The sequence below is a fragment of the Phocoena phocoena genome, chromosome 4 (assembly GCF_963924675.1).
Source record: "Phocoena phocoena chromosome 4, mPhoPho1.1, whole genome shotgun sequence".
Taxonomy (NCBI): Eukaryota; Metazoa; Chordata; class Mammalia; order Artiodactyla; family Phocoenidae; genus Phocoena; species Phocoena phocoena.
The window spans coordinates 81062975-81082392 of record NC_089222.1 but is presented as its reverse complement, the minus strand read 5'-3'; the positions used below and the strand labels follow the sequence as shown (position 1 = coordinate 81082392).

Genomic DNA, 19418 nt, shown 5'->3' with positions numbered 1-19418 from the left:
GACATAAAAGACAACCAGGAAAAAAGGCTGAGCTGGGAAGGCTAGCAACAGGATGAGCAGCACACGGGAAGAGCAGGTACAAACAGTGTAACCGGCTGGACCACAGAGCCAGGCAGGAGGCACAAAAGGTGTCCCGCTGGGCTGCTGGAGCCCGACAGGGAGGGTGGGAGGTGTAGGACCCTCAGGGGTGAGGGTGTAGGGGTCCTCGGAACCAGGGGAATCAGGGAAACCAGGGTGGTGTGCGTCATGTGTTCAAAGTTCTCAAAGTAAAAACGGTCTAGAAATATGTCTGTATAAGCAAATAATGGCGTGAATGTTAGTGACAAAGACGACGGTCATTTATGGTAAATCATTAGTCAAGCTGTCAAACCTAATTCTTTTTTAAATCATCTATAGAAATCTAAAGGGAAAAGCCAATTTTCACCAGAAGGAAGAGAACATTGTAAATATAGAATTATTGACTATGCAGGAAAATGCTTAGAATGCTGAAGCAAACAGTTCAATGTGTACAGATTACAAGCATAATAGAGCTTCAAATGAGTTGCCATAGCTACAAAAAGATAATTAATTTTGAGGAAACAAAAGAAAAGAGATATCATTGGGGCAGTTTTCAAAGAGCTGAAATAATAAACGTGGCATCCAAATTTAACTCACATTACTTCCTAACAGGAGCTAGCAATGCTCCTTTCCATGTGACCACTTCTGATGTTGTCGCCACACTCAGCCTCCCCAATCTGCTGTGTCCCGCCTCCCTAGTGCTCGGCTAAATCCTATTCAGATACTGCGAGACTCTGCTAGTTCCCTGCTGTTCCATAAAGTCTCTTTGAAGTCCAGTTGCTCTTACAGCTTGAGCTATGCAATTATCACTTATGATTTATTAAACAAATACCTATTAAGCACTGGCTGTGTACCAGGCACAGTGCCTAAAGGTAAGGAAGGAAGAGGGGGGTTAAACAAAGCAGAGTGTGTAGACTACAGAAAACAGGACGGGCTAACGTCTGAACAACGTTCTATGGAGACAGGGAGGGAAAAAGCCAACTCAGAGAGACCACATGGAAGGTGACATCCAACCTCGGTCTGGAAGCATAAGTCTTATTTTCCAGGCCCAGAAGAAAGAGGAAGAAAGGGGATTTCAAGTTGAAATGACAGTGTTTTCTTTCTCTCCTTTTCCTGAAGCAAGAAGAGGGTAGGTTTTGGATACCAAAAGGCACTAGAGGTGTGACCTTATTTAACTTTTCCTTGTTTATAAAATGGAACTAATGCAATGGTGTGATGAAGATTAATTATATAATGTACATTTGAAGGGCTAGTATCTAGTAGGCATTCAAAAAAATGCTTCCTCCCTTCCCTCCTTGAAAACTGTCAACTCAGTGAAGGCTGGAAAGGAGCTGTGCACTTCTATCCTACCACCTGCAGTGTCTAACACAAAGGCCAAGCACAATTTCTTCTTGGTATAATTATTTTTCAATCATTCCCCTTTGAATGTGAGAACTTATAATTTACCATGCCAACTTATTTGAAATAAATGAAAACAAAGTTCTAAACTCTTATATGGCTCATGCTGTATTATCCAACAGGCACACCAAACAAATACCTAAGGCACCAACAAGGCAGGAGGGAGAGAGAGGGTTTTTTAAGGTTGATATTTGATATTTCAGAACAAAGATTAAAGCAGTCCTCCTGAAGGAAAAATCACAACTGTGCTCGACTTGCTGACTCTTGCTTTACAGTTTAAGATTTCTTTTGAGCTTCACAGGAAGGGCACCATAATCTTTGCATGCTTAGGGTTCTAAACGTCTTTATAAGCCCTGCTCACACAGCTCATATAAAAGTTCCCCAAATTCTTCTCCAGTTAGGCCCTAGAATGGGGACAAAATCACCACAAAGTCAGAGCTTAAAACAGAAAATGTGGGCTTCCCTGGTGGCGCAGTGGTTGAGAGTCCGCCTGCCGATGCAGGGAACATGGGTTCGTGCCCCGGTCCGGGAAGATCCCACATGCCGCGGAGCGGCTGGGCCCATGAGCCATGGCCGCTGAGCCTGCGTATCCGGAGCCTGTGCTCCACAACGGGAGAGGCCACAACAGCAGTGAGAGGCCCGCGTACCGCAAAGAAAAAAAAAAAAAAAAGAGAAAATGTAATCCAGTCACTGACTGTCTGAGCCTGACACAGCACTAGGCACTTTACATATTATCTTACTCTTCCAGGCACTTAACTCCAGGTACTGAAATTCACGCTACTCTCCAACCACAGTCAACTTTCTCGCTTGGAAACAGGGCTAATATTCATCTAGCTCACAGGCTTGTCTTAAGGATCTTCAAGTAAATGTACCTAAAATGCCTGGGTGATGCATGGCACATGGTGGGTACCAAATAATGGCAGTTATGACCTTAATGGAAATTTGACATCTAGACTGGAAACTTGGGACACTAAAAGCAGGAGAAATGTGTTGACTTAGAGAGGCATCTAGAAGCGGTGGAGCAGCAGAGCTGGAGCCTGTCAGAGCTGGCACTGGAGGCAGGACGGCTTGGCTTGCCAACCCTTTGGCACATGTGCCCAGAGTCTACTCAACTCCAGTGTTCCAAGCTGTTTAACCACATTCGGTTCGCTGTGGGTACCTCAGTATCGAAAAAGCCTGCCAGATCCAAGTATTTTTTAAAAGCACTCCAAGTGATCAAGCAAATAAAGAGGCTTTTCTTAAAAGATCATTTATTGAGATTCAATAAACCACTGTCATACGGTTCTTGCAACTGTTTACACATTTGTTGCCATGTTGGTACGTCAGCTTCAGTTAAAAACCAGGACAAAGCTCAAGGTGGGCGCATCTGGCTAGAGGAGGACCCTAGATTCTGTGGGATTGGCCATGCATCTAAACCACATGTTACCAAGAGGACAGCAATAAGTAAGTCTGCATTTCTTTGTTAATAAATAAGCATGTGCAAAGAAACAGTCTATTTTCTCTCAAACTGATATGATCTTCTTACCACTTCTCACCTCCCAACAACCCACCCCAAAACCAGATGGGTAGTGGGGGTGAGGGGGATAACTCAATTCAGCCCAATCTGGTCATCTAAGGCTGCTCCAATAATTTGAACACCTTCTTTAAGTAATCTCATAGATGTCTCTTTTGGATGGCTCAGATAAATGCTCCATCTTTCAGATTTCTTTCCCCTCGTCCTGCTTTTCTTCAAGATGGTATCTGACTGCATGAAGGACAGAGTCCTCAAACTACCCCAAGGCAGAGAAGAAAGCTGGCCCTCATATCCACACAAAGTCCTCTGGGTCTTTACTGGCCTCTGCTGTAGAGTATCTTAACTCGCTACTCCCAGACTAATAACCAGTAAGTTAAGACTGGTGCTCTGTGGGGATGTTCCTTCCAGTGGTGGTGGTGGTGTTGAATGGGGAACAGTGGTGGCTACGTGCTGGTTCCCATCCTTATTCAGGGGTCCTGACCATTTGCCTCTGATCTTGAAATTCCTACACACATGGATTTCTTCATTCTAACCTCAGACCTCTATCACCCGGACACACAAGCACTACTAGGTCTCTTACACACTTCACGCAGGCCCTAGGGAACCGGGAGCGCTGCCTCAGACTCCACCTGCCTTCTGCCACTACCTCCACCACATCACTCCAGCACATGCTGAAAGTGACCAGCTGCAGAGCTGGAAGACCCCAAGAACCATACCACCTAGGGAAATGACATGGCTTGGTCAAAACAAGAATGAGGATTGAGCAGGAGACAACACTGCATTCATATCAGTGTGACAAATTAAATAATAATGAGCTGAATCATGTTTGTCTTTTAGACTAAACTCACGGAGTCCTGAAGACGGAATCCTACACTTATTCATCTTTCTATCCCCAAACGCCTGGAGCATAATAAGCCCTCCTTTTTTTTGTTTTATTTTTTCCTTAAAAACTGCTGAATAAAGAAAAAACAAAGGTGTTCTGCCTCATCAGCTGGGATGAAGACCAGACAGGCAGTTGCACAAGGCCATTAACTATCTGGCTCTACCTTCTTGCGCCTGACACTTCAACTACTACATATCTGCACTTCAACTTCCACACACGATTCTGACAACAAGTGCTCCACAACTACTCCTTTTCTGATTCACATAAATCTCCAAGTTGTAAGTGCGCTTACAGTTTTACCTATAGTTACACGTGTGTTAAGTTCTTTAAGACCAGGTACCATACTGAATACTCTGTACGACCCACAATGCCTCGTACAGTGGTGTACATAGAGTAGGTTTCTCAACAGTTTATTGGAAAATGAAAGAATATACTTTTAAAAGTTGAGGTGTTCTCACCAAGAAAAATACCAAATGTGTACAACACAAAAATTTCTGTGACATCTCTGAAAACCATTTTTGGACCATGGGTTAAAATTCCTGGTACAAAACAAATGTAAGGTGGTGTTGTTATGATGCAAGGTACTCAGCAATATAAAACACGATTATAAGACTAAAATTATTATTTTTAAAGGAGAATACTATATAATGGTAAAATTAAGATCATGAGATTCAGAATCTAACCTCAGTTCCAGACGACGAGGATGATATTAATGAAGGAGACGGAGACAATGATGGCAAAGATGGCAGTGGCAACAGAGGAGGAAGAGGGAGATAACAAAAAAGGAGAGAAGAGGGCTTCCCTGGTGGCGCAGTGGTTGAGAGTCCACCTACCGATGCAGGGAACACGGGCTCGTGTCCCGGTCCGGGAGGGTCCCACATGCCGCGGAGCGGCTGGGCCCGTGAGCCGTGGCCACTGAGCCTGCACGTCCGGAGCCTGTGCTCCGCAACGGGAGAGGCCACAACAGTGAGAGGTCCGCGTACCGCAAAAAAAAAAAAAAAAGTGGTTACCTTTGGGGAGCAGGGAATGGTAGGATGATTGAGACGGTCTTTTGGGGCTATTGGGTGTGGGCAATGCATGCCACTGCATCTAGATGATGGTTACCTAAGTATATGACTTACGATAATTCACTAAGTAGTACTCAATATTTCTACACTATTTTTGTGTATATTACACTGTCCTGGTCACTATTCTCTTTTATAATAAGTTTAACAAGTTTGAAATATAATCCAAAAAATAACTCTGTATGTCAACGTTCTTCAGTGGACTGAACAACGTATAAATTCTAGAAAGGCAGCAGGAACACGTCAGAAGAAAGTGGGAAGCTACTGTAAACTTAGTTCCATAAAGGAAAAGGCTGAGTAACTACTAAAGATTTTCGGAGTTTGCGGTTGTTATTGTTGTTGATGGAAGGGAGAAATATAATGAAAACAGTGTTTGACAGAAAAGCAACCTGGCAGAGACGAAAGGATGGATCAAAGAGAAGAAAGGTGAAATAAAGACCCGCTAGAAAACTGTCAGAATACTGTAAACTTAAAATAAGAAGAATCTAAATTAAGGAAGGTGGTGAGGAAAGAAAGGAGAGCAAGAAATTAAGAACGCTGAAAAGAAACAGTTTAGATTCGGTGGTGTCAGATGTGAAAAAAATGAATTATTTTTGCCGAGGCACAGGCCATGGGATCATGCACTGGTACAGCATGACTGCCACAGTCTCCAAAGTCTGGAGAACACCAGAAGCTTGGGCCACACATAAAATCAGTCTGCCTGAGGTTTAATTATATGTGTGTGTATGTGTGTGTGTGTGTGTATACATATACACACACATCACACACGTATATATACAAACTGCCGCATATAAAATTAGATAACTATGTGTGTGTTTACATATTAGCAAGCATATATGAAGTAGAAAGGCAAGTAAAGGTTTTGTGAAGTTTAATCTGAATGTGGAAAAGCTGAAGAAGTGCACTCACTGTACCTGGGATAACTACACCACAAGGAGTTAGGGAAAGGGCTCCACTACCCTCTTTCTCAAGTCAAACAGAAAGCTGGCAGGCCGACTTCCACTATGTCAAGAGAATCTGAGATGAGAATTCAAGAGGAAGTGCTCAAGATTGCAAATTATTTTCGTGTTCATGGTCATCATCATCAGTTTATAGAATATTCGTTAGACGTTGACGGAATAAGCAGATTTGATTTATTTCAATGCAAGCAGATGGCTTGGTGGTGGAAATTGTGAAGAGATTTACTGAGCGGCTTCATCAGATCAAGGACATTATGGAATTAAAGGGCTCTAAGAGACCTTACTGGTCCAGCTCCCAGTGGCTCACAACATTGCACTTTCTTATTAATGAGAAAGACAACTCAACCCCCTGGATTCGAAGTAACCAGGGAGGGAGGAGGGAAGAGCACAATTCATTTGTCCAAAGAAGTGCAAATGTTAACACGGAAACTGGAGATATCAAAGGGCAACTGAAACATGTCTTGCTCTGAGGACAGTGAAATCACGAATTAGGAAGAATTAAAAGTCACATTTTCAGGGGCTTCCCTGGTGGCGCAGTGGTTGAGAGTCCGCCTGCCAATGCTAGGGGACATGGGTTCGTGCCCCGGTCCGGGAAGATCCCACATGCCGCGGAGCGGCTGGGCCCATGAGCCATGGCCGCTGAGCCTGCGCGTCCGGAGCCTGTGCTCCGCAACGGGAGAGGCCACAACAGGGAGAGGCCCGCGTAAAAAAGTCACATTTTCAGAAAATATTTTCATGAAAATGAATCATATTTAAGTTTCTATAACTATTTTGGAGTACAAACCTCAAGAACCTTCTCTACTAGTGTGTTTTAGTTTCAGGAAAAATTTAATGATCTGAAGACAAACCATACTTACCAAGAAAACACAGTAGGCAGTGAGTTTACGAATCTCAGAATTAATTTGCAAGTTCCGCTAATGTGACTAACTGTCCATTTGGGAGACCACCTAGCTTTGTATAAAAACATTCTCTTTCATGAAAATGCACAAAGAACAGCTGGGAAACACTATCAATGACATACGTCAGAATTAAGATGTGCCCAACCACATCTCTCCAAAGCTTTTATCACTACCTCCCTGACTAAAACTCATTGTTTTTTAAAAGCTCACAGGCTTTTCACCTTTAATCAACAGCAGTACGACTAAAATGTCTATATTCATCATGTAACCCAGTATAGATAAATTTTCACACCTATGCCTGGCTTAGACCAAGAAAAGTCATTACGAGATAAAAGCAGAGAAAGGTCCTAAAAATCAATTTAAAGGATGAGGATACAGTGATTGTGGTAAAAAGTTTTTCTGTCACATTTAAAGCCTGTTCACAACTGACCCTCTCCTGACACATACGATACCTATCTATGCTATAAAGGATTTAAGAAAATAAAGATGTATGTACATAGCCTGAGTCAAAGTGAACAGAAATTAATTTTAAAATATAATTCTTTATATTTGAAACCACTTTTTATAAAGTTTCTACAACAGATGAAGATGGTTTTAATTCCCAGAACAGATATCACCATAAAGTCTCATTATATTGATGGGTGAGAGGGAGAAGAAAGTCATGTAACTATTTTAGGAAAAGTTTTTAAAATATGTTAACACCAGTCATATATTATCTCCAGCTTATTTTATTGCCAATATTCTCAATACTTGGAAGCCAAGTTAAAGAATCATGAGATCACAGAGCTGGAAAAGAAGAGATTACCCTACCTAATCCCTCATTTTGCAGATGAAAGCAGGCCTGTAGAGCTGTATCATGTGTCCCAGGTCACACCTCCATTGACAACCCTGGATAGAGCTCTTGCCTCCTGACTCAAGTTGGGGCTTAGCAATACTTATAACAGTAACTATTACTAACCAAGTATTTTCTATATGCCAGGCACTATGCTAGACAGTTGAGAGATGTGTCATTTCATTTAATTTAGTACTTCTCAACGCACTGATACAAGATAATCAGACTCAGGCTCAGGACATCATAACACTCCCAAAGTCATAGAACAAATAAATAAGTCAGGAATTCAAACCCAACCTGTCTGACTATACAAACCCATGAACTTTTAAACAATGCTCATCGCCCCGCAAATGCTAAATGTGTACATCCAAAAAATTCCATTTTGGGCAACCTAGACTACAAAAATACCTACACAAATTTATAGGTTATATGTACAAAGATGTTTACTACATCATTAATATCAAGAAATCAGAAACAACATAAATATCCAATAATGGGGAAACAGCTAAATAAATTACAGTATATACATGCTGCGAAATACTAAATGGTCACTAAAAAGAATGAGGTAGATCCATGTAACAGATGTGGTAAGATACCCATATTAAATTATGTTTTTTTGTTTTTTTGTGTGTTTTTTTGCGGTAGGCGGACCTCTCACTGTTGTGGCCTCTCCCGTTGCGGAGCACAGGCTCCGGATGCGCAGGCTCAGCGACCATGGCTCACGGGCCCAGCCACTCTGCGGCATGTGGGATCTTCCCAGACCGGGGCACGAACCCGTGTCCTGTGCATCGGCAGGCAGACTCTCAACCACTGCGCCACCAGGGAAGCCCTAAATTGTTATGTTTTAAAAATAAGTTGCAGAACAGTATTTATGGCATTATTTCTTTTTTTAAAAAAATTACATGTGCATGCAGGCTTTATTTGTGGTTAAAGAAAGGTCCAGAACAATGCACAGTAAAAGCAGAGAATTCGGTGGGTGGAGGTGGGTTTGAGTCAATTCTTAAACACTTCTGCATTGTCTGAATTTTTAGGATATGTTACTTTTATAATTTAAAAAATTATCATACAAAAATAAAGAATTTTAAATGAGTTTATTATTTATTTTTTTTAATGCATGCATTCTCCATTTAATGCCATCCCCCATAACATAGAATAATTGTGTGGCTATTTGTCTCTAAAACACTTTTTTAAAAAAAGAAACTAACATCCCATCACAGTACACCAGCATTTCAAGTCTAGTCCACAGACCCACGGGGGTCTCCCAGATCCTGACAGAAAGTCCATGAGGTAAAAGCTTTTTTCTTAATAATGGTAAAGTGTTATCTGCCTCTTTGCCTGAGTTAACATTTGCACGGATGGTGCAGAAGCAGTGGTGGGTAAAACTGTTGGTGCCTTGGCACAAGTCAAGCCACTGTCACGAAACCGTGGGAGAAGTTATTGTAGTCATCACCATCACGCACTCACAGTTAAGAAAGGAAAACCAGTTTTTAAAAAATGTCTTTGTGAAGCAACAACAGCAGTTTCATTACATCTTGACCTTTTCTAATATTCTGTGTGACCGAATGGGCAGAATGAAACATGAATCTCATATGTGGCTACCAGAGCCAAATGGTGTCCCAAGGAGAAGCGCTGGGGCAGCTGCTGGAGCTCAAGGCTAATTCAACTATTCGCTTTTTCCACGGATCAGGACTTGAAAGAACAACTGACAGACTAATCATTCAGACTTAGGTACCTGGATGACATTTTCTCAAAACTGAACAAAGTAAGACTCTCACTTCAAGGGAAATAACTGATAACTGTTTGTTGCCAAAGATAAAATTTGAGTAAATAGTAAAATTTGGAAAGCTTGAATCTGCCATTGTGAGCTTAATGGCTTCCCAATACTTAAAGGCTGTTCTGGTGAGATCAATGGTGATATTAACATGTGATTATTTTTTTACATTTTATAAAATGTAATACACGTCAACATTTGTAAGGTCTGCATAAGTGAACCAATATTTTCCGAATATTATTATTCAACCGAATAATTATTCAACTGAATAATCAATGAATAATGTTACAAAAAAATCACACGAGTAAAAGATCCATTTAAAGTACAATATTTAATATTTATTAAAGTGGACTTTAATATAATGGAGTAAGAAATGTTTATTGATATGGTTTCTGATTCTTCATTGCAACCAGTCTTTAAGTTACTACCACTTAAAGTGTTTTGGTAGAATATCAAAGAAGAATAACCAAAATTATCTAAAAATGCTATCAAAATACTCCTTCCTTTTCCAAATACATAGTTGTGTGAGGCTAGATATTCTTCATATAGTTCAACCAAACGAAGACAACACTTCATAATAAACTGAATACAGAAGCAGATAGGAGAATCCAGCTGTCTTCTAATGAGCCAGACATTTAAGAGTTTTCCAAAAATGTAAAACAATGCCACTCTTCTTGCTCATATTTTTTGGTTTTGGAAAAATTCTTACTTGTCATAGAAATATACTATGTCAACATATAATGGATATATTATTGTTGTTTTTAAATTGATTAATACATATTTTTTAATTTTCTCATTTTTAGTTTCCAATATGGTAAATATTGATAGACATACCCACATAAACAAAAGCCCTTCTGGTCCTCTATAATCATTAAGGTCCCAATAATCTTTAACGCCAAAAAGTTTGAGAATCTTTGCAGTGTACTGTTAACACATTTTTCATGTGTTTTTCTTACTGCCTTAAGTCTTGGCCAACAAGTGCAAGTACAGCAATCTGTACTTATACGTAGGCAATACGCATAAGTGAAATGTACTACAAACTTTCTCAACCAATGAAAGCATAAATTGTTAGCCTGATTTGAATATGCTCTGCAACAAGCGATGTTCACTACACTTCAGTCTCTCTTTTTGCCATGTATTTTGTGTTCTGGCAAATGAACTTGACCAACAGGGGCTGTTAAAAGTATAACTGATAGTAATGGGCATGGTCCAAAGAAACAAAGATTAGTATAATGATACTTAAAATTGATGATACTTAAATGATGATGCGAAAGACCCCGAATAGCCAAAGCAATCTTGAGAAAGAAAAATGGAGCTGCAGGAATCAGGCTCCTGGACTTGACTTCAGACTATACTACAAAGCTACAGTAATCAAGACAGTATGGTACTGGCACAAAAACAGAAACATAGATCAATGGAACCGGGTAGAAAGCCCAGAGGAAAACCCACACACATATGGTCATCTTATTTTTGATAAAGGAGGCAAGAATATACAATGGAGAAAAGACAGCCTCTTCAATAAGTGGTGCTGGGAAAACTGGACAGCTACAAGTAAAAGAGTGACATTAGAACACTCCCTAACACCATACACAAAAATAAACTCAAAACGGATTAAAGACCTAAATGTAAGGCCAGACACGATCAAACTCTTAGGGGAAAACATAGGCAGAACACTCTATGACATAAATCACAGCAAGATCCTTTTTGACCCGTCTCCTAGAGAAATGGAAATAAAAACAAAAATAAACAAATGAGACCTAATGAAACTTCAAAGCTTTTGCACAGCAAAGGAAAATATAAACAAGACAAAAAGACAACTCTCAGAATGGGAGAAAATATTTGCAAATGAAGCAACTGACAAAGGATTAATCTCCAAAATTTACAAGCAGCTCATGCAGCTCAATATCAAGAAAACAAACAACCCAATCCAAAAATGGGTAGAAGACCTAAATAGACATTTCTCCAAAGAAGATATATGACTGCCAACAAACACATGAAAGGATGCTCAACATCACTAACCATTAGAGAAATGCAAATCAAAACTACAATGAGGTTATCACCTCACACCAGTCAGAATGGCCATCATCCAAAAATCTATAAACAATAAATGCTGAAGAGGGTGTGGAGAAAAGGGAACCCTCTTGTACTGTTGGTGGGAATGTAAATTGATACAGCCACTATGGAGAACAGTATGGAGGTTCCTTAAAAAACTAAAAATAGAACTACCATACGACCCACCAATCCCACTACTGGGCATATACCCTGAGAAAACCATCATTCAAAAAGAGTCATGTACCACAATGTTCATTGCAGCACTGTTTACAATAGCCAGCACATGGAAGCAACCTAAGTGTCCACCGACAGATGAATGGATAAAGAACACGTGGCACATATATACAACGGAATATTACTCAGCCATAAAAAGAAACGAAGTTGAGTTATTTTTAGTGAGGTGAGTGGACCTAGAGTCTGTCATACAGAGTGAAGTAAGTCAGAAAGAGAAAAACAAATACTGTATGCTGACACACATATCTGGAATCTAAAAAAAAAAAAAAATGGTTCTGAAGAACCTAGGGGCAGGACAGGAGTAAAGACACAAGATGTAGAGAATGGACTTGAGGACACGGTGAGAGGGAAGGGTAAGCTGGGACGAAGTAAGAGAGTGGCATGGACATATATACACTACCAAATGTAAAATAGGTAGCTAGTGGGAAGCAGCCGCATAGCACATGGAGATCAGCTCGGTGCTTTGTGACCACCTAGAGGGGTGGGATAGGGAGGATGGGAGAGAGATGCAAGAGGGAGAAGATATGGGGATATATGTATATGTATAGCTGATTCACTTTGTTATAAAGCAGAAACTAATACACCATTGTAAAGCAATTATACCCCAATAAAGATGTTTTAAAAAGTAGAAATAAATGATGATGATACTTAAGGCATCTGCAAGCACACTGTTGAGGATGCAGTTATGATTAGTAGAAGACTTTGGACATTTTGAGAGCTATAAAACATCACTGCAGACTGAGAGCATGGTCCATAAAGGAATGAATCACAGCTGGAAGAAACTATGGCTGGAAATACATAGCCTTCAAAGGACGGAAAGGGAATGGGCGGGGAAGACAACTAGCAATCTCCACCAGGAGGAGGTTATAATGCCTCCCACATGAGGCTGACTGAGTTAATGCTCCTTTTTCTAAAAAAGCTTCTCTAATACTTTATACACATGATATGGGGAGGGGGAGAGAGGGCTCAGACCACATGAGGAGTAATTTTAATTAATTATCTCCGTTCTTGGGAGACTAGTTCTAACACACAGGCCCTCAGGACGAAGAATACCAGTGACGTAAATGGGAAACTTCGAGGTTCTAAATGGATTTCTAGAAGTCTAACATCATTCTTCACTACGTGGAGCAAAACCTTCAGAAATTCCTTAAGAAAAAACTATCTCAAATTGGACAACTTCAAAATTTTAGGATTAAAGATAAGCTAAGAATCAATTTTAAAAGATATGTGAATACAGCATTTCTAAATAAACTTCTAAAATCATAGAATTTGAAAAGACTATGAAAATAGAACTCTAGCACCTCTATTCCACAAAACATACAGCAAGGTTTAAAGATTAGTTGAAGCTGATAGCCAAACCAAATCCTTAAGGAAAATTTTAATGAGAAATTCTCTTTTTCTTTAAAAGAAAAAGAAAGCATTCTTTTCAGGTACTCCAAGCACACGGGATTACCACCTGCTTTTGTAACCACTCACTCATTCAGTCACAATTATCTACTGAGCATTTATTCTGTGCCAGGCATGGTACTGTCTTTTAGGGAAAATGTACACACATACATACATACATATATACACACCCATAATTATATCATAAAATTAACCTCATGGAACAAGGGAAAACTGTTAGCATAGAACTATGTCCACACTCTCATACACTCCCACCAATTCTAGCTTCTAAGGGGATTTCTGGTTCTGTCTGGTTGGCTGCAGGATTTGTTTTTTTTTAATGTCAATCCTGGAATAGGTAGAGCTGAATAACTGAAAGGAGCTATGACTGGCTAGATTTATTTACCTAGGAAGAATCTGATGCTACTAAAAGGACATAACATTCTCCAAAACGGAAGGGGAGGATGAGGAGAGAAAAGAATCAACATTAATGAGAAAACAGGAGTGAGAGAACAGATTTTACATGAGCTACTGCTGCAAACAGGGAGACTTTGGGCAAAGGTGGATAAAGCTCAAACTCTAAATTTGAACATTTCTTAAGTTTCCACTGGTGTGATCTTCAACAGACTTTGATGGCATTTTAAATTTCTTTTCATTTTTAAAAAAAATTTGGATTAATGAGTCTTTTAAGAATGGCCCAGAAGTAGGCCCATTATATTAGAGTGACATTCACAATGTCAAATTGTGTTATTACATAGCTGTGACCCTCCATGAAAAAACAATATTGAATTTCCAATCCCACAAACCTATTATACTTTAACCATCTATCCCAACTCTAAATCCTGATCCACTATAGTTATTAGCCATTAATGCTAACCTACTTCTCTGAAGATTCTTCCAAAAAACGTTCTGTGGTACAAGAATTTCCTGAACTCAGCGCTTCTGGGATCTCAACTTCTTTACCCACAATGCTTTTCTAAATAAAAGTGTGCATCTAACCTTGTCAGTTTGTTACCTCTCCCAAGATGAAAATGATAACTGAAGAGAAATCAGTAAGTAGACAACTTCTAAGAATTTTTTATTGAATAGACTTCTTGTTCACATTGGCAAATTGCATTGGTTTAATACTGTTCTATAAAAATAAAAAATTAATGATATTTATGAAAATGTGACCTTCCTATAACACGAGTGAGGCAGAGCCACACCATATAGCACCTATGTAGTACCCAATAATGGTAATGATGAACTGGTATCAGATCAGTGACTGAGCCTATCATTTGTAAAATTAGGAAACACTGACTGACTTCACATTTCTGAAATTTTAAAACCATCACAGAGGCAAACCACCACTACAGTCTCTTTCTTACATGGTAGGAAACCAGGTACAGAGGAAATCAATTACCCAAAGTTTAACAGGAAGAAATCCTTCCAGTTTAGTAAGATCAGCTTAATAAGTAAACTAATTAACTTTCCGTTTTTAAGACCAAAATCAGCTCAAATCAGATGGCGTTTTGAATATCACCCAAGAACAGACAGCGTCTCTTAAACTAGCTTCTCTCAAAGTATGATCAAGGGAGGATTTCAGAGCCTCCAGATGGTCTAAGGCTGCCCTCAAAACACAGGGTTTAGATGTGTAAGTGCCAGGGAGTCCTCATCAAACAAAGGAGGAAGAAATTGAGGGGATAGGGTTCACTTGAGGTCATCAGACTACTAGAAAGTCAGCAATCCTACCTCAAACTGCCTAACATGTAAACTGGTACCACTGGTGTAGATAACAATAGATTCAGAATCCCTATTCTAAATAGTCCAGTTCTAGATGAGAAATTAGGGGAACGCCACAATTTTCCCAACTTTCAATCCCACACCAGTGTTCTGTACAACTCAGAGCAACTAAAGAATCTTGTGTACCAGCACATCACCTTGTTTGACACTAAATCACATGGCTTAAGTATAAAGATTCAAATGAGAATTTTCAATATAAATGCTTCCACTATCGAAGTATGAAAACACATTTGAAAATGTGCCACATACTGTTACTGTGGGGAGAAGTCTTTACCCACTGCATCACTACCCTGGGTCTGACAACAGTTCTAAGCATAACATTTTTAAAGCACTTGGTGATTTAATATTTAAATTGCTTCCTGAGTAGTCCATGTTGAATACTGAACTTAATTTCTCTAAAATTTTCATCCAATGGCTGTCACCTTTCATGTAGGTCTAACTACAAATTTTTTTAAGAAGTGAATCCTTCCAAAGCAGTTCCATAATTAAAGTTAGATATAAGAAATGGGAGTTTACAATAAATTTTTCATAATGCTAACAATCGGAGCTCATAATTCTTTTCATTTTATGTCATCTTTTATATATTTTTCTCAGATTCTGGAAGGTTACCTGCTATTTCAAGGAATCAGAAGTAATACAAGAAATGCTTTAGATATATATAACCCACTGGTAGAACTATACAGAAGTCAACTTTTCAATTCAAATTCCCTTTGAAGTTACTCCACAGAGATTTAAACAGAAATAAAAACAGAAATTTCTTGACAACCATTTTCTCTCAAAAATTTAAGAGCCTTTTTCTACCTTTGGTGCATTCTCCCATTGTACTGGCCACTACTATAATGGTTATTTATCTAGCATCCATTTCCCTTTTCTCCCTTCATAATGGACCCAACTTTGTTCCACCCGATATCCACTCTTCCCCTCATTCCACATTGCAAGTCCTAGGAATGGGCCTTAGTTCATTCACTCCAACTTTACCATTGACTGGTTCAAGAACTTAACACAGTCAGGACATGGTACCCTCCTGGAAACTGTTATGCTGGGCACTCAACAGCTGTTCATCCTCATCCCCTCCCCATCTTATTATGGAAACAGTATCAGTGGCCTACCCATGGCCCACTGAATAAAGCCCAAACTCAGTATTCAATGTTCTCTACCCTCCTTTTACTACCTTTTTAGCCCTTTCTGCCTTGCATATACATCTCCTGCTCCAGCAGCTACAAGCCTGGCCTTTCCAGAATATGCCCCTGCACTTTCCACTTCATATCCTACAGCCAGGCTGTTCCTTTGGCTAGGAAAGCCAAACACTCTCATCTCAGCCAATTCAAATTCTACTCATTCAAAGTCCAGATCAAAAGGAAACTTTTCCATGAAGTCTCCCTTGATATCACCAACTAAAAATGGCACTCATCATATACTCCTTGTATCATAAATCACTTGTGCATGCTTACAGTTTGTTTTAAAACTGCAAACTCCTTACAGGCTGTGGACAAACTCTTGTGCATCTTTGTCTTCCACCACCATCCTGCTCCACCAGACACCCAAGTGCCCAGAGTGGGAGCTCAGTAAACACTTGCTGAACAAATGAACACATTTTTTGAGGGTGAAAAGTGCCTCTACAGAATAGATTACCACAAAGGCTGAAATGTCCTTGGAAGTCTTTAAAAACATCCTAGTATGGTTTAGGAATAGTTCTGCTGAAGGAAAAGAAACACATCAAATGACCTTGTAAGGCTGATTCTGCAAATTTCATCAACTCTTTAAAAGTACTGCCTAACAATTCAAAAACTAAACCATACACAAATGCTATTTACAAGAAGAGGGTGGCATTTATTGTAATATACAAAGGTTAACAACCCAATTTTTCACCAAAAATTTCAGTTGTTCTTATAGTAATATTTATAATAATTTCAGTTATGTCCGAGGGATTATTTAAAAGCCCATTTACTCTATCTTATTTCATACCTAAAGGAAGGACAGAGAAAAATGTTGGCCCTCTCAAAGTAGTAACCAGACAAAATTAATTTAGAATCACAAGTTTACATAATGCACATACTGATGTCACTTTATTATCTACACATCATCACTAAATATATACCTAATGAAGTCCAGAGAAGTTATCTGTAATTTTGATTATTTCCTTCTATTACTCCTATGGACCCCTTAAATTGAATTTGTACAATTTAAGTCGGCTAAAATTAGGTTACTTCAAGATCTATGGGTACACTATCAGTGCAACTAAAATTATGGGAAACATACTGATATCTCCAGAAAGAAACTGTATTAACCACAATACTCCATAAATCAGTTAACCTGTTTTTTAAATAAAAGCCTTCAGAATAAATCTCAGTAAATCTCAACAATCAATTAAATGGAACAGAAAACTTGATTCCATAGGACAGGACACACAAAAAGAAAGGGCAGTGTATAAAATGAAAATCAGGATCTAAATATGACGACTATTCATAGAAAATAAAATATAAGAAAGATTAAGTAGAAATTAGAATATTAAACTTAAATAGATTTTTTTAAAGACAGTTAATAAGAAAATTAAACATATGTTTATTTCTTTTGTTCTTATGTTGCTATGTTCTGTGTATTTTTGTAAGTCGATTTAAATCCCTTGGGGAAGAAGCTAGACTATAAAAAAAATAATAATAAATTCTTGTTTTCTAATCTAGTGTAGCACACCGTAGTTATTTTTTAAAATAAAGACCACATTTTCCGTCATAACCTACATGTGCTCGTTAAAGATTTGGGGAAAACTACAATTTAAAGTTTTCCAAATTATTTTAAAAGCATCTCCAGTTTTCCTGCAGCCGCCTGACAACGGAAACGATTCTAAATCCCGTTTCTCCCTGGACCCAGTAAGTAAGGGAGTTCGTTGTCTAAAAGGGGCAAAGAGCGGGGTCGGAGTCAGCGCCGGGTTCAGGACCGGCGGTAACCGGGTGGCGGGTGTAGTTACCTCTGGATCGGAACACCTGAGCAGTGCGGGGGCCGCGGACCGAGGCAGGGGGCGCCGGCTGGGCAGCAGCCGCCGCGTGGGCGCGGGAGCCTCGGCCGACAGCAACGAATATGGCCCCCGAGAAAGTTGGGCTCCGAAGACCGGCCCTGGCGAGAAGGCTGTCTGCGTCGCGGAAAGCCTCCCCCGGCCCACCGGCCCCGCCAGGCCCCACCGGGAGGGGAGGGGAGGGCTACTCACCGTGCAGAGAGAGGAGCAGCAAAGGCGCCAGAGGGGAGCCCCGACAAGTCATTCCGGGGCCGCGGGGAGCGCGCCCGCCGCCCGCCCGGCTCCTCGTCGCGGCAGCGGAGGAGCGGGCCGGGCTCTCTGAGCTCTCGGGGCAGCCCGGACCTCCCAGACCCGCCGCCCGGCCGCAGTCCGCCCGGCGGGGCTGGGACGGTGGGAGCCGCAAACGAGGCAAGTGCGGCACCCGCGCCCTCCGGCTCCCCGGAGGCTGAGCTGCGACCAGGTGCGTCCCGGGCTCGCCGGCCTTGCCCCGCGGCTGCACGGCCACCTCGCGCTGCCCCAGGACCCGCCGGCCCCTCGAGCCGCCCGGGGATCCACTCCCCGCAACTCTCGCCCGGCTACTTGGGCGGCAGCCCGGCTGCGGCTCGGCTCCGCGCCGCCCACTCGCCCCGCTTGGTCTCCCCGGCAACCGCGGTTCCAGCGCGACGCCTGGCGGCCCACCAGCTGAGCGAGCGCGGCGCGCAGCTGGCGCGGCCCTGGCCACCTGTGCGCGGGGCCGCTCGCTCCCAGCACACCTCCACTAGCGCTGGGAACCGAAGGCGGGCATCCTCCTCGTCCGCAGCCAGGGCCCTCCCCTGCCCTGAACCACTCCCCAGACCGGCGGTGACAGTCCTGAGCGCCAGAGAGCCCCACACGGCAATTCACCACAGCTTGCGTCCGAAGAGGCAAGGTTCTTTTCTATCGCAGTTTTCAGATGATTTCTATTTGGCCGTTTCACTTTCTCTCAATCCTTTCTTCTGTACCCTAAGTAACCCAAAAGAACCTGACTCTAGCAAAATTGAGAATCGATGAGGTTTGTCCTATACCTTTTATTTTTCCGACTACCGTTTCTTCCTTGAAAAGAGCGTAGGGGCTGTAGCATGCCCCTAACTCCCAATTCCTATCAAAGACCACCCTCTCTTGCCCCTTTAGTAAAACTTATAACAACTTACAATATTTAAAATTTTTTCTTTTAAACCTTATCGCTTTCTTAAACTAATTTCAAGTATTTGTTAACTAGTAATGCTTTTATCTTAATGTTAACTAGAGATGCTTTTATTGTGGTGATTGATTACTTTGGTTGGGTTTCTATTTTTTGTTTCTTGCTTGTTTTGGTTGGATGGGAAGAGAGACCTTCATGGCATCTGAAATTATTTTACTTAAATACCTACCTACATCTTTCCTTATAAAACCTAATCTTCATTCCTTTTCCAATGAGCTTCTTGCTCCCTTTCTTTTTTTTTTTTTTTTTTTTTTTTTCTGCGGTACGCGGGCCTCTCACTGTTGTGGCCTCTCCCGTTGCGGAGCACAGGCTCCAGACGCGCAGGCTCAGCGGCCATGGCTCACGGGCCCTGCCGCTCC

General features: G+C 41.0%; 1 protein-coding gene across 1 annotated transcript in view; it reads right to left on the bottom strand.

Moving 5' to 3' along the window:
* IGSF11 (immunoglobulin superfamily member 11) overlaps positions 1-18391 on the bottom strand; it is a 137932-nt gene extending 119541 nt beyond the window's left edge. The window contains exon 1 of the mRNA XM_065876115.1: positions 18033-18391. Within this exon, the coding sequence (XP_065732187.1) occupies positions 18033-18084 (52 nt within the window). The 5' untranslated portion in view covers positions 18085-18391. The remainder of the gene's footprint in view (positions 1-18032) is intronic.
* Positions 18392-19418: the final 1027 nt, after the last annotated feature.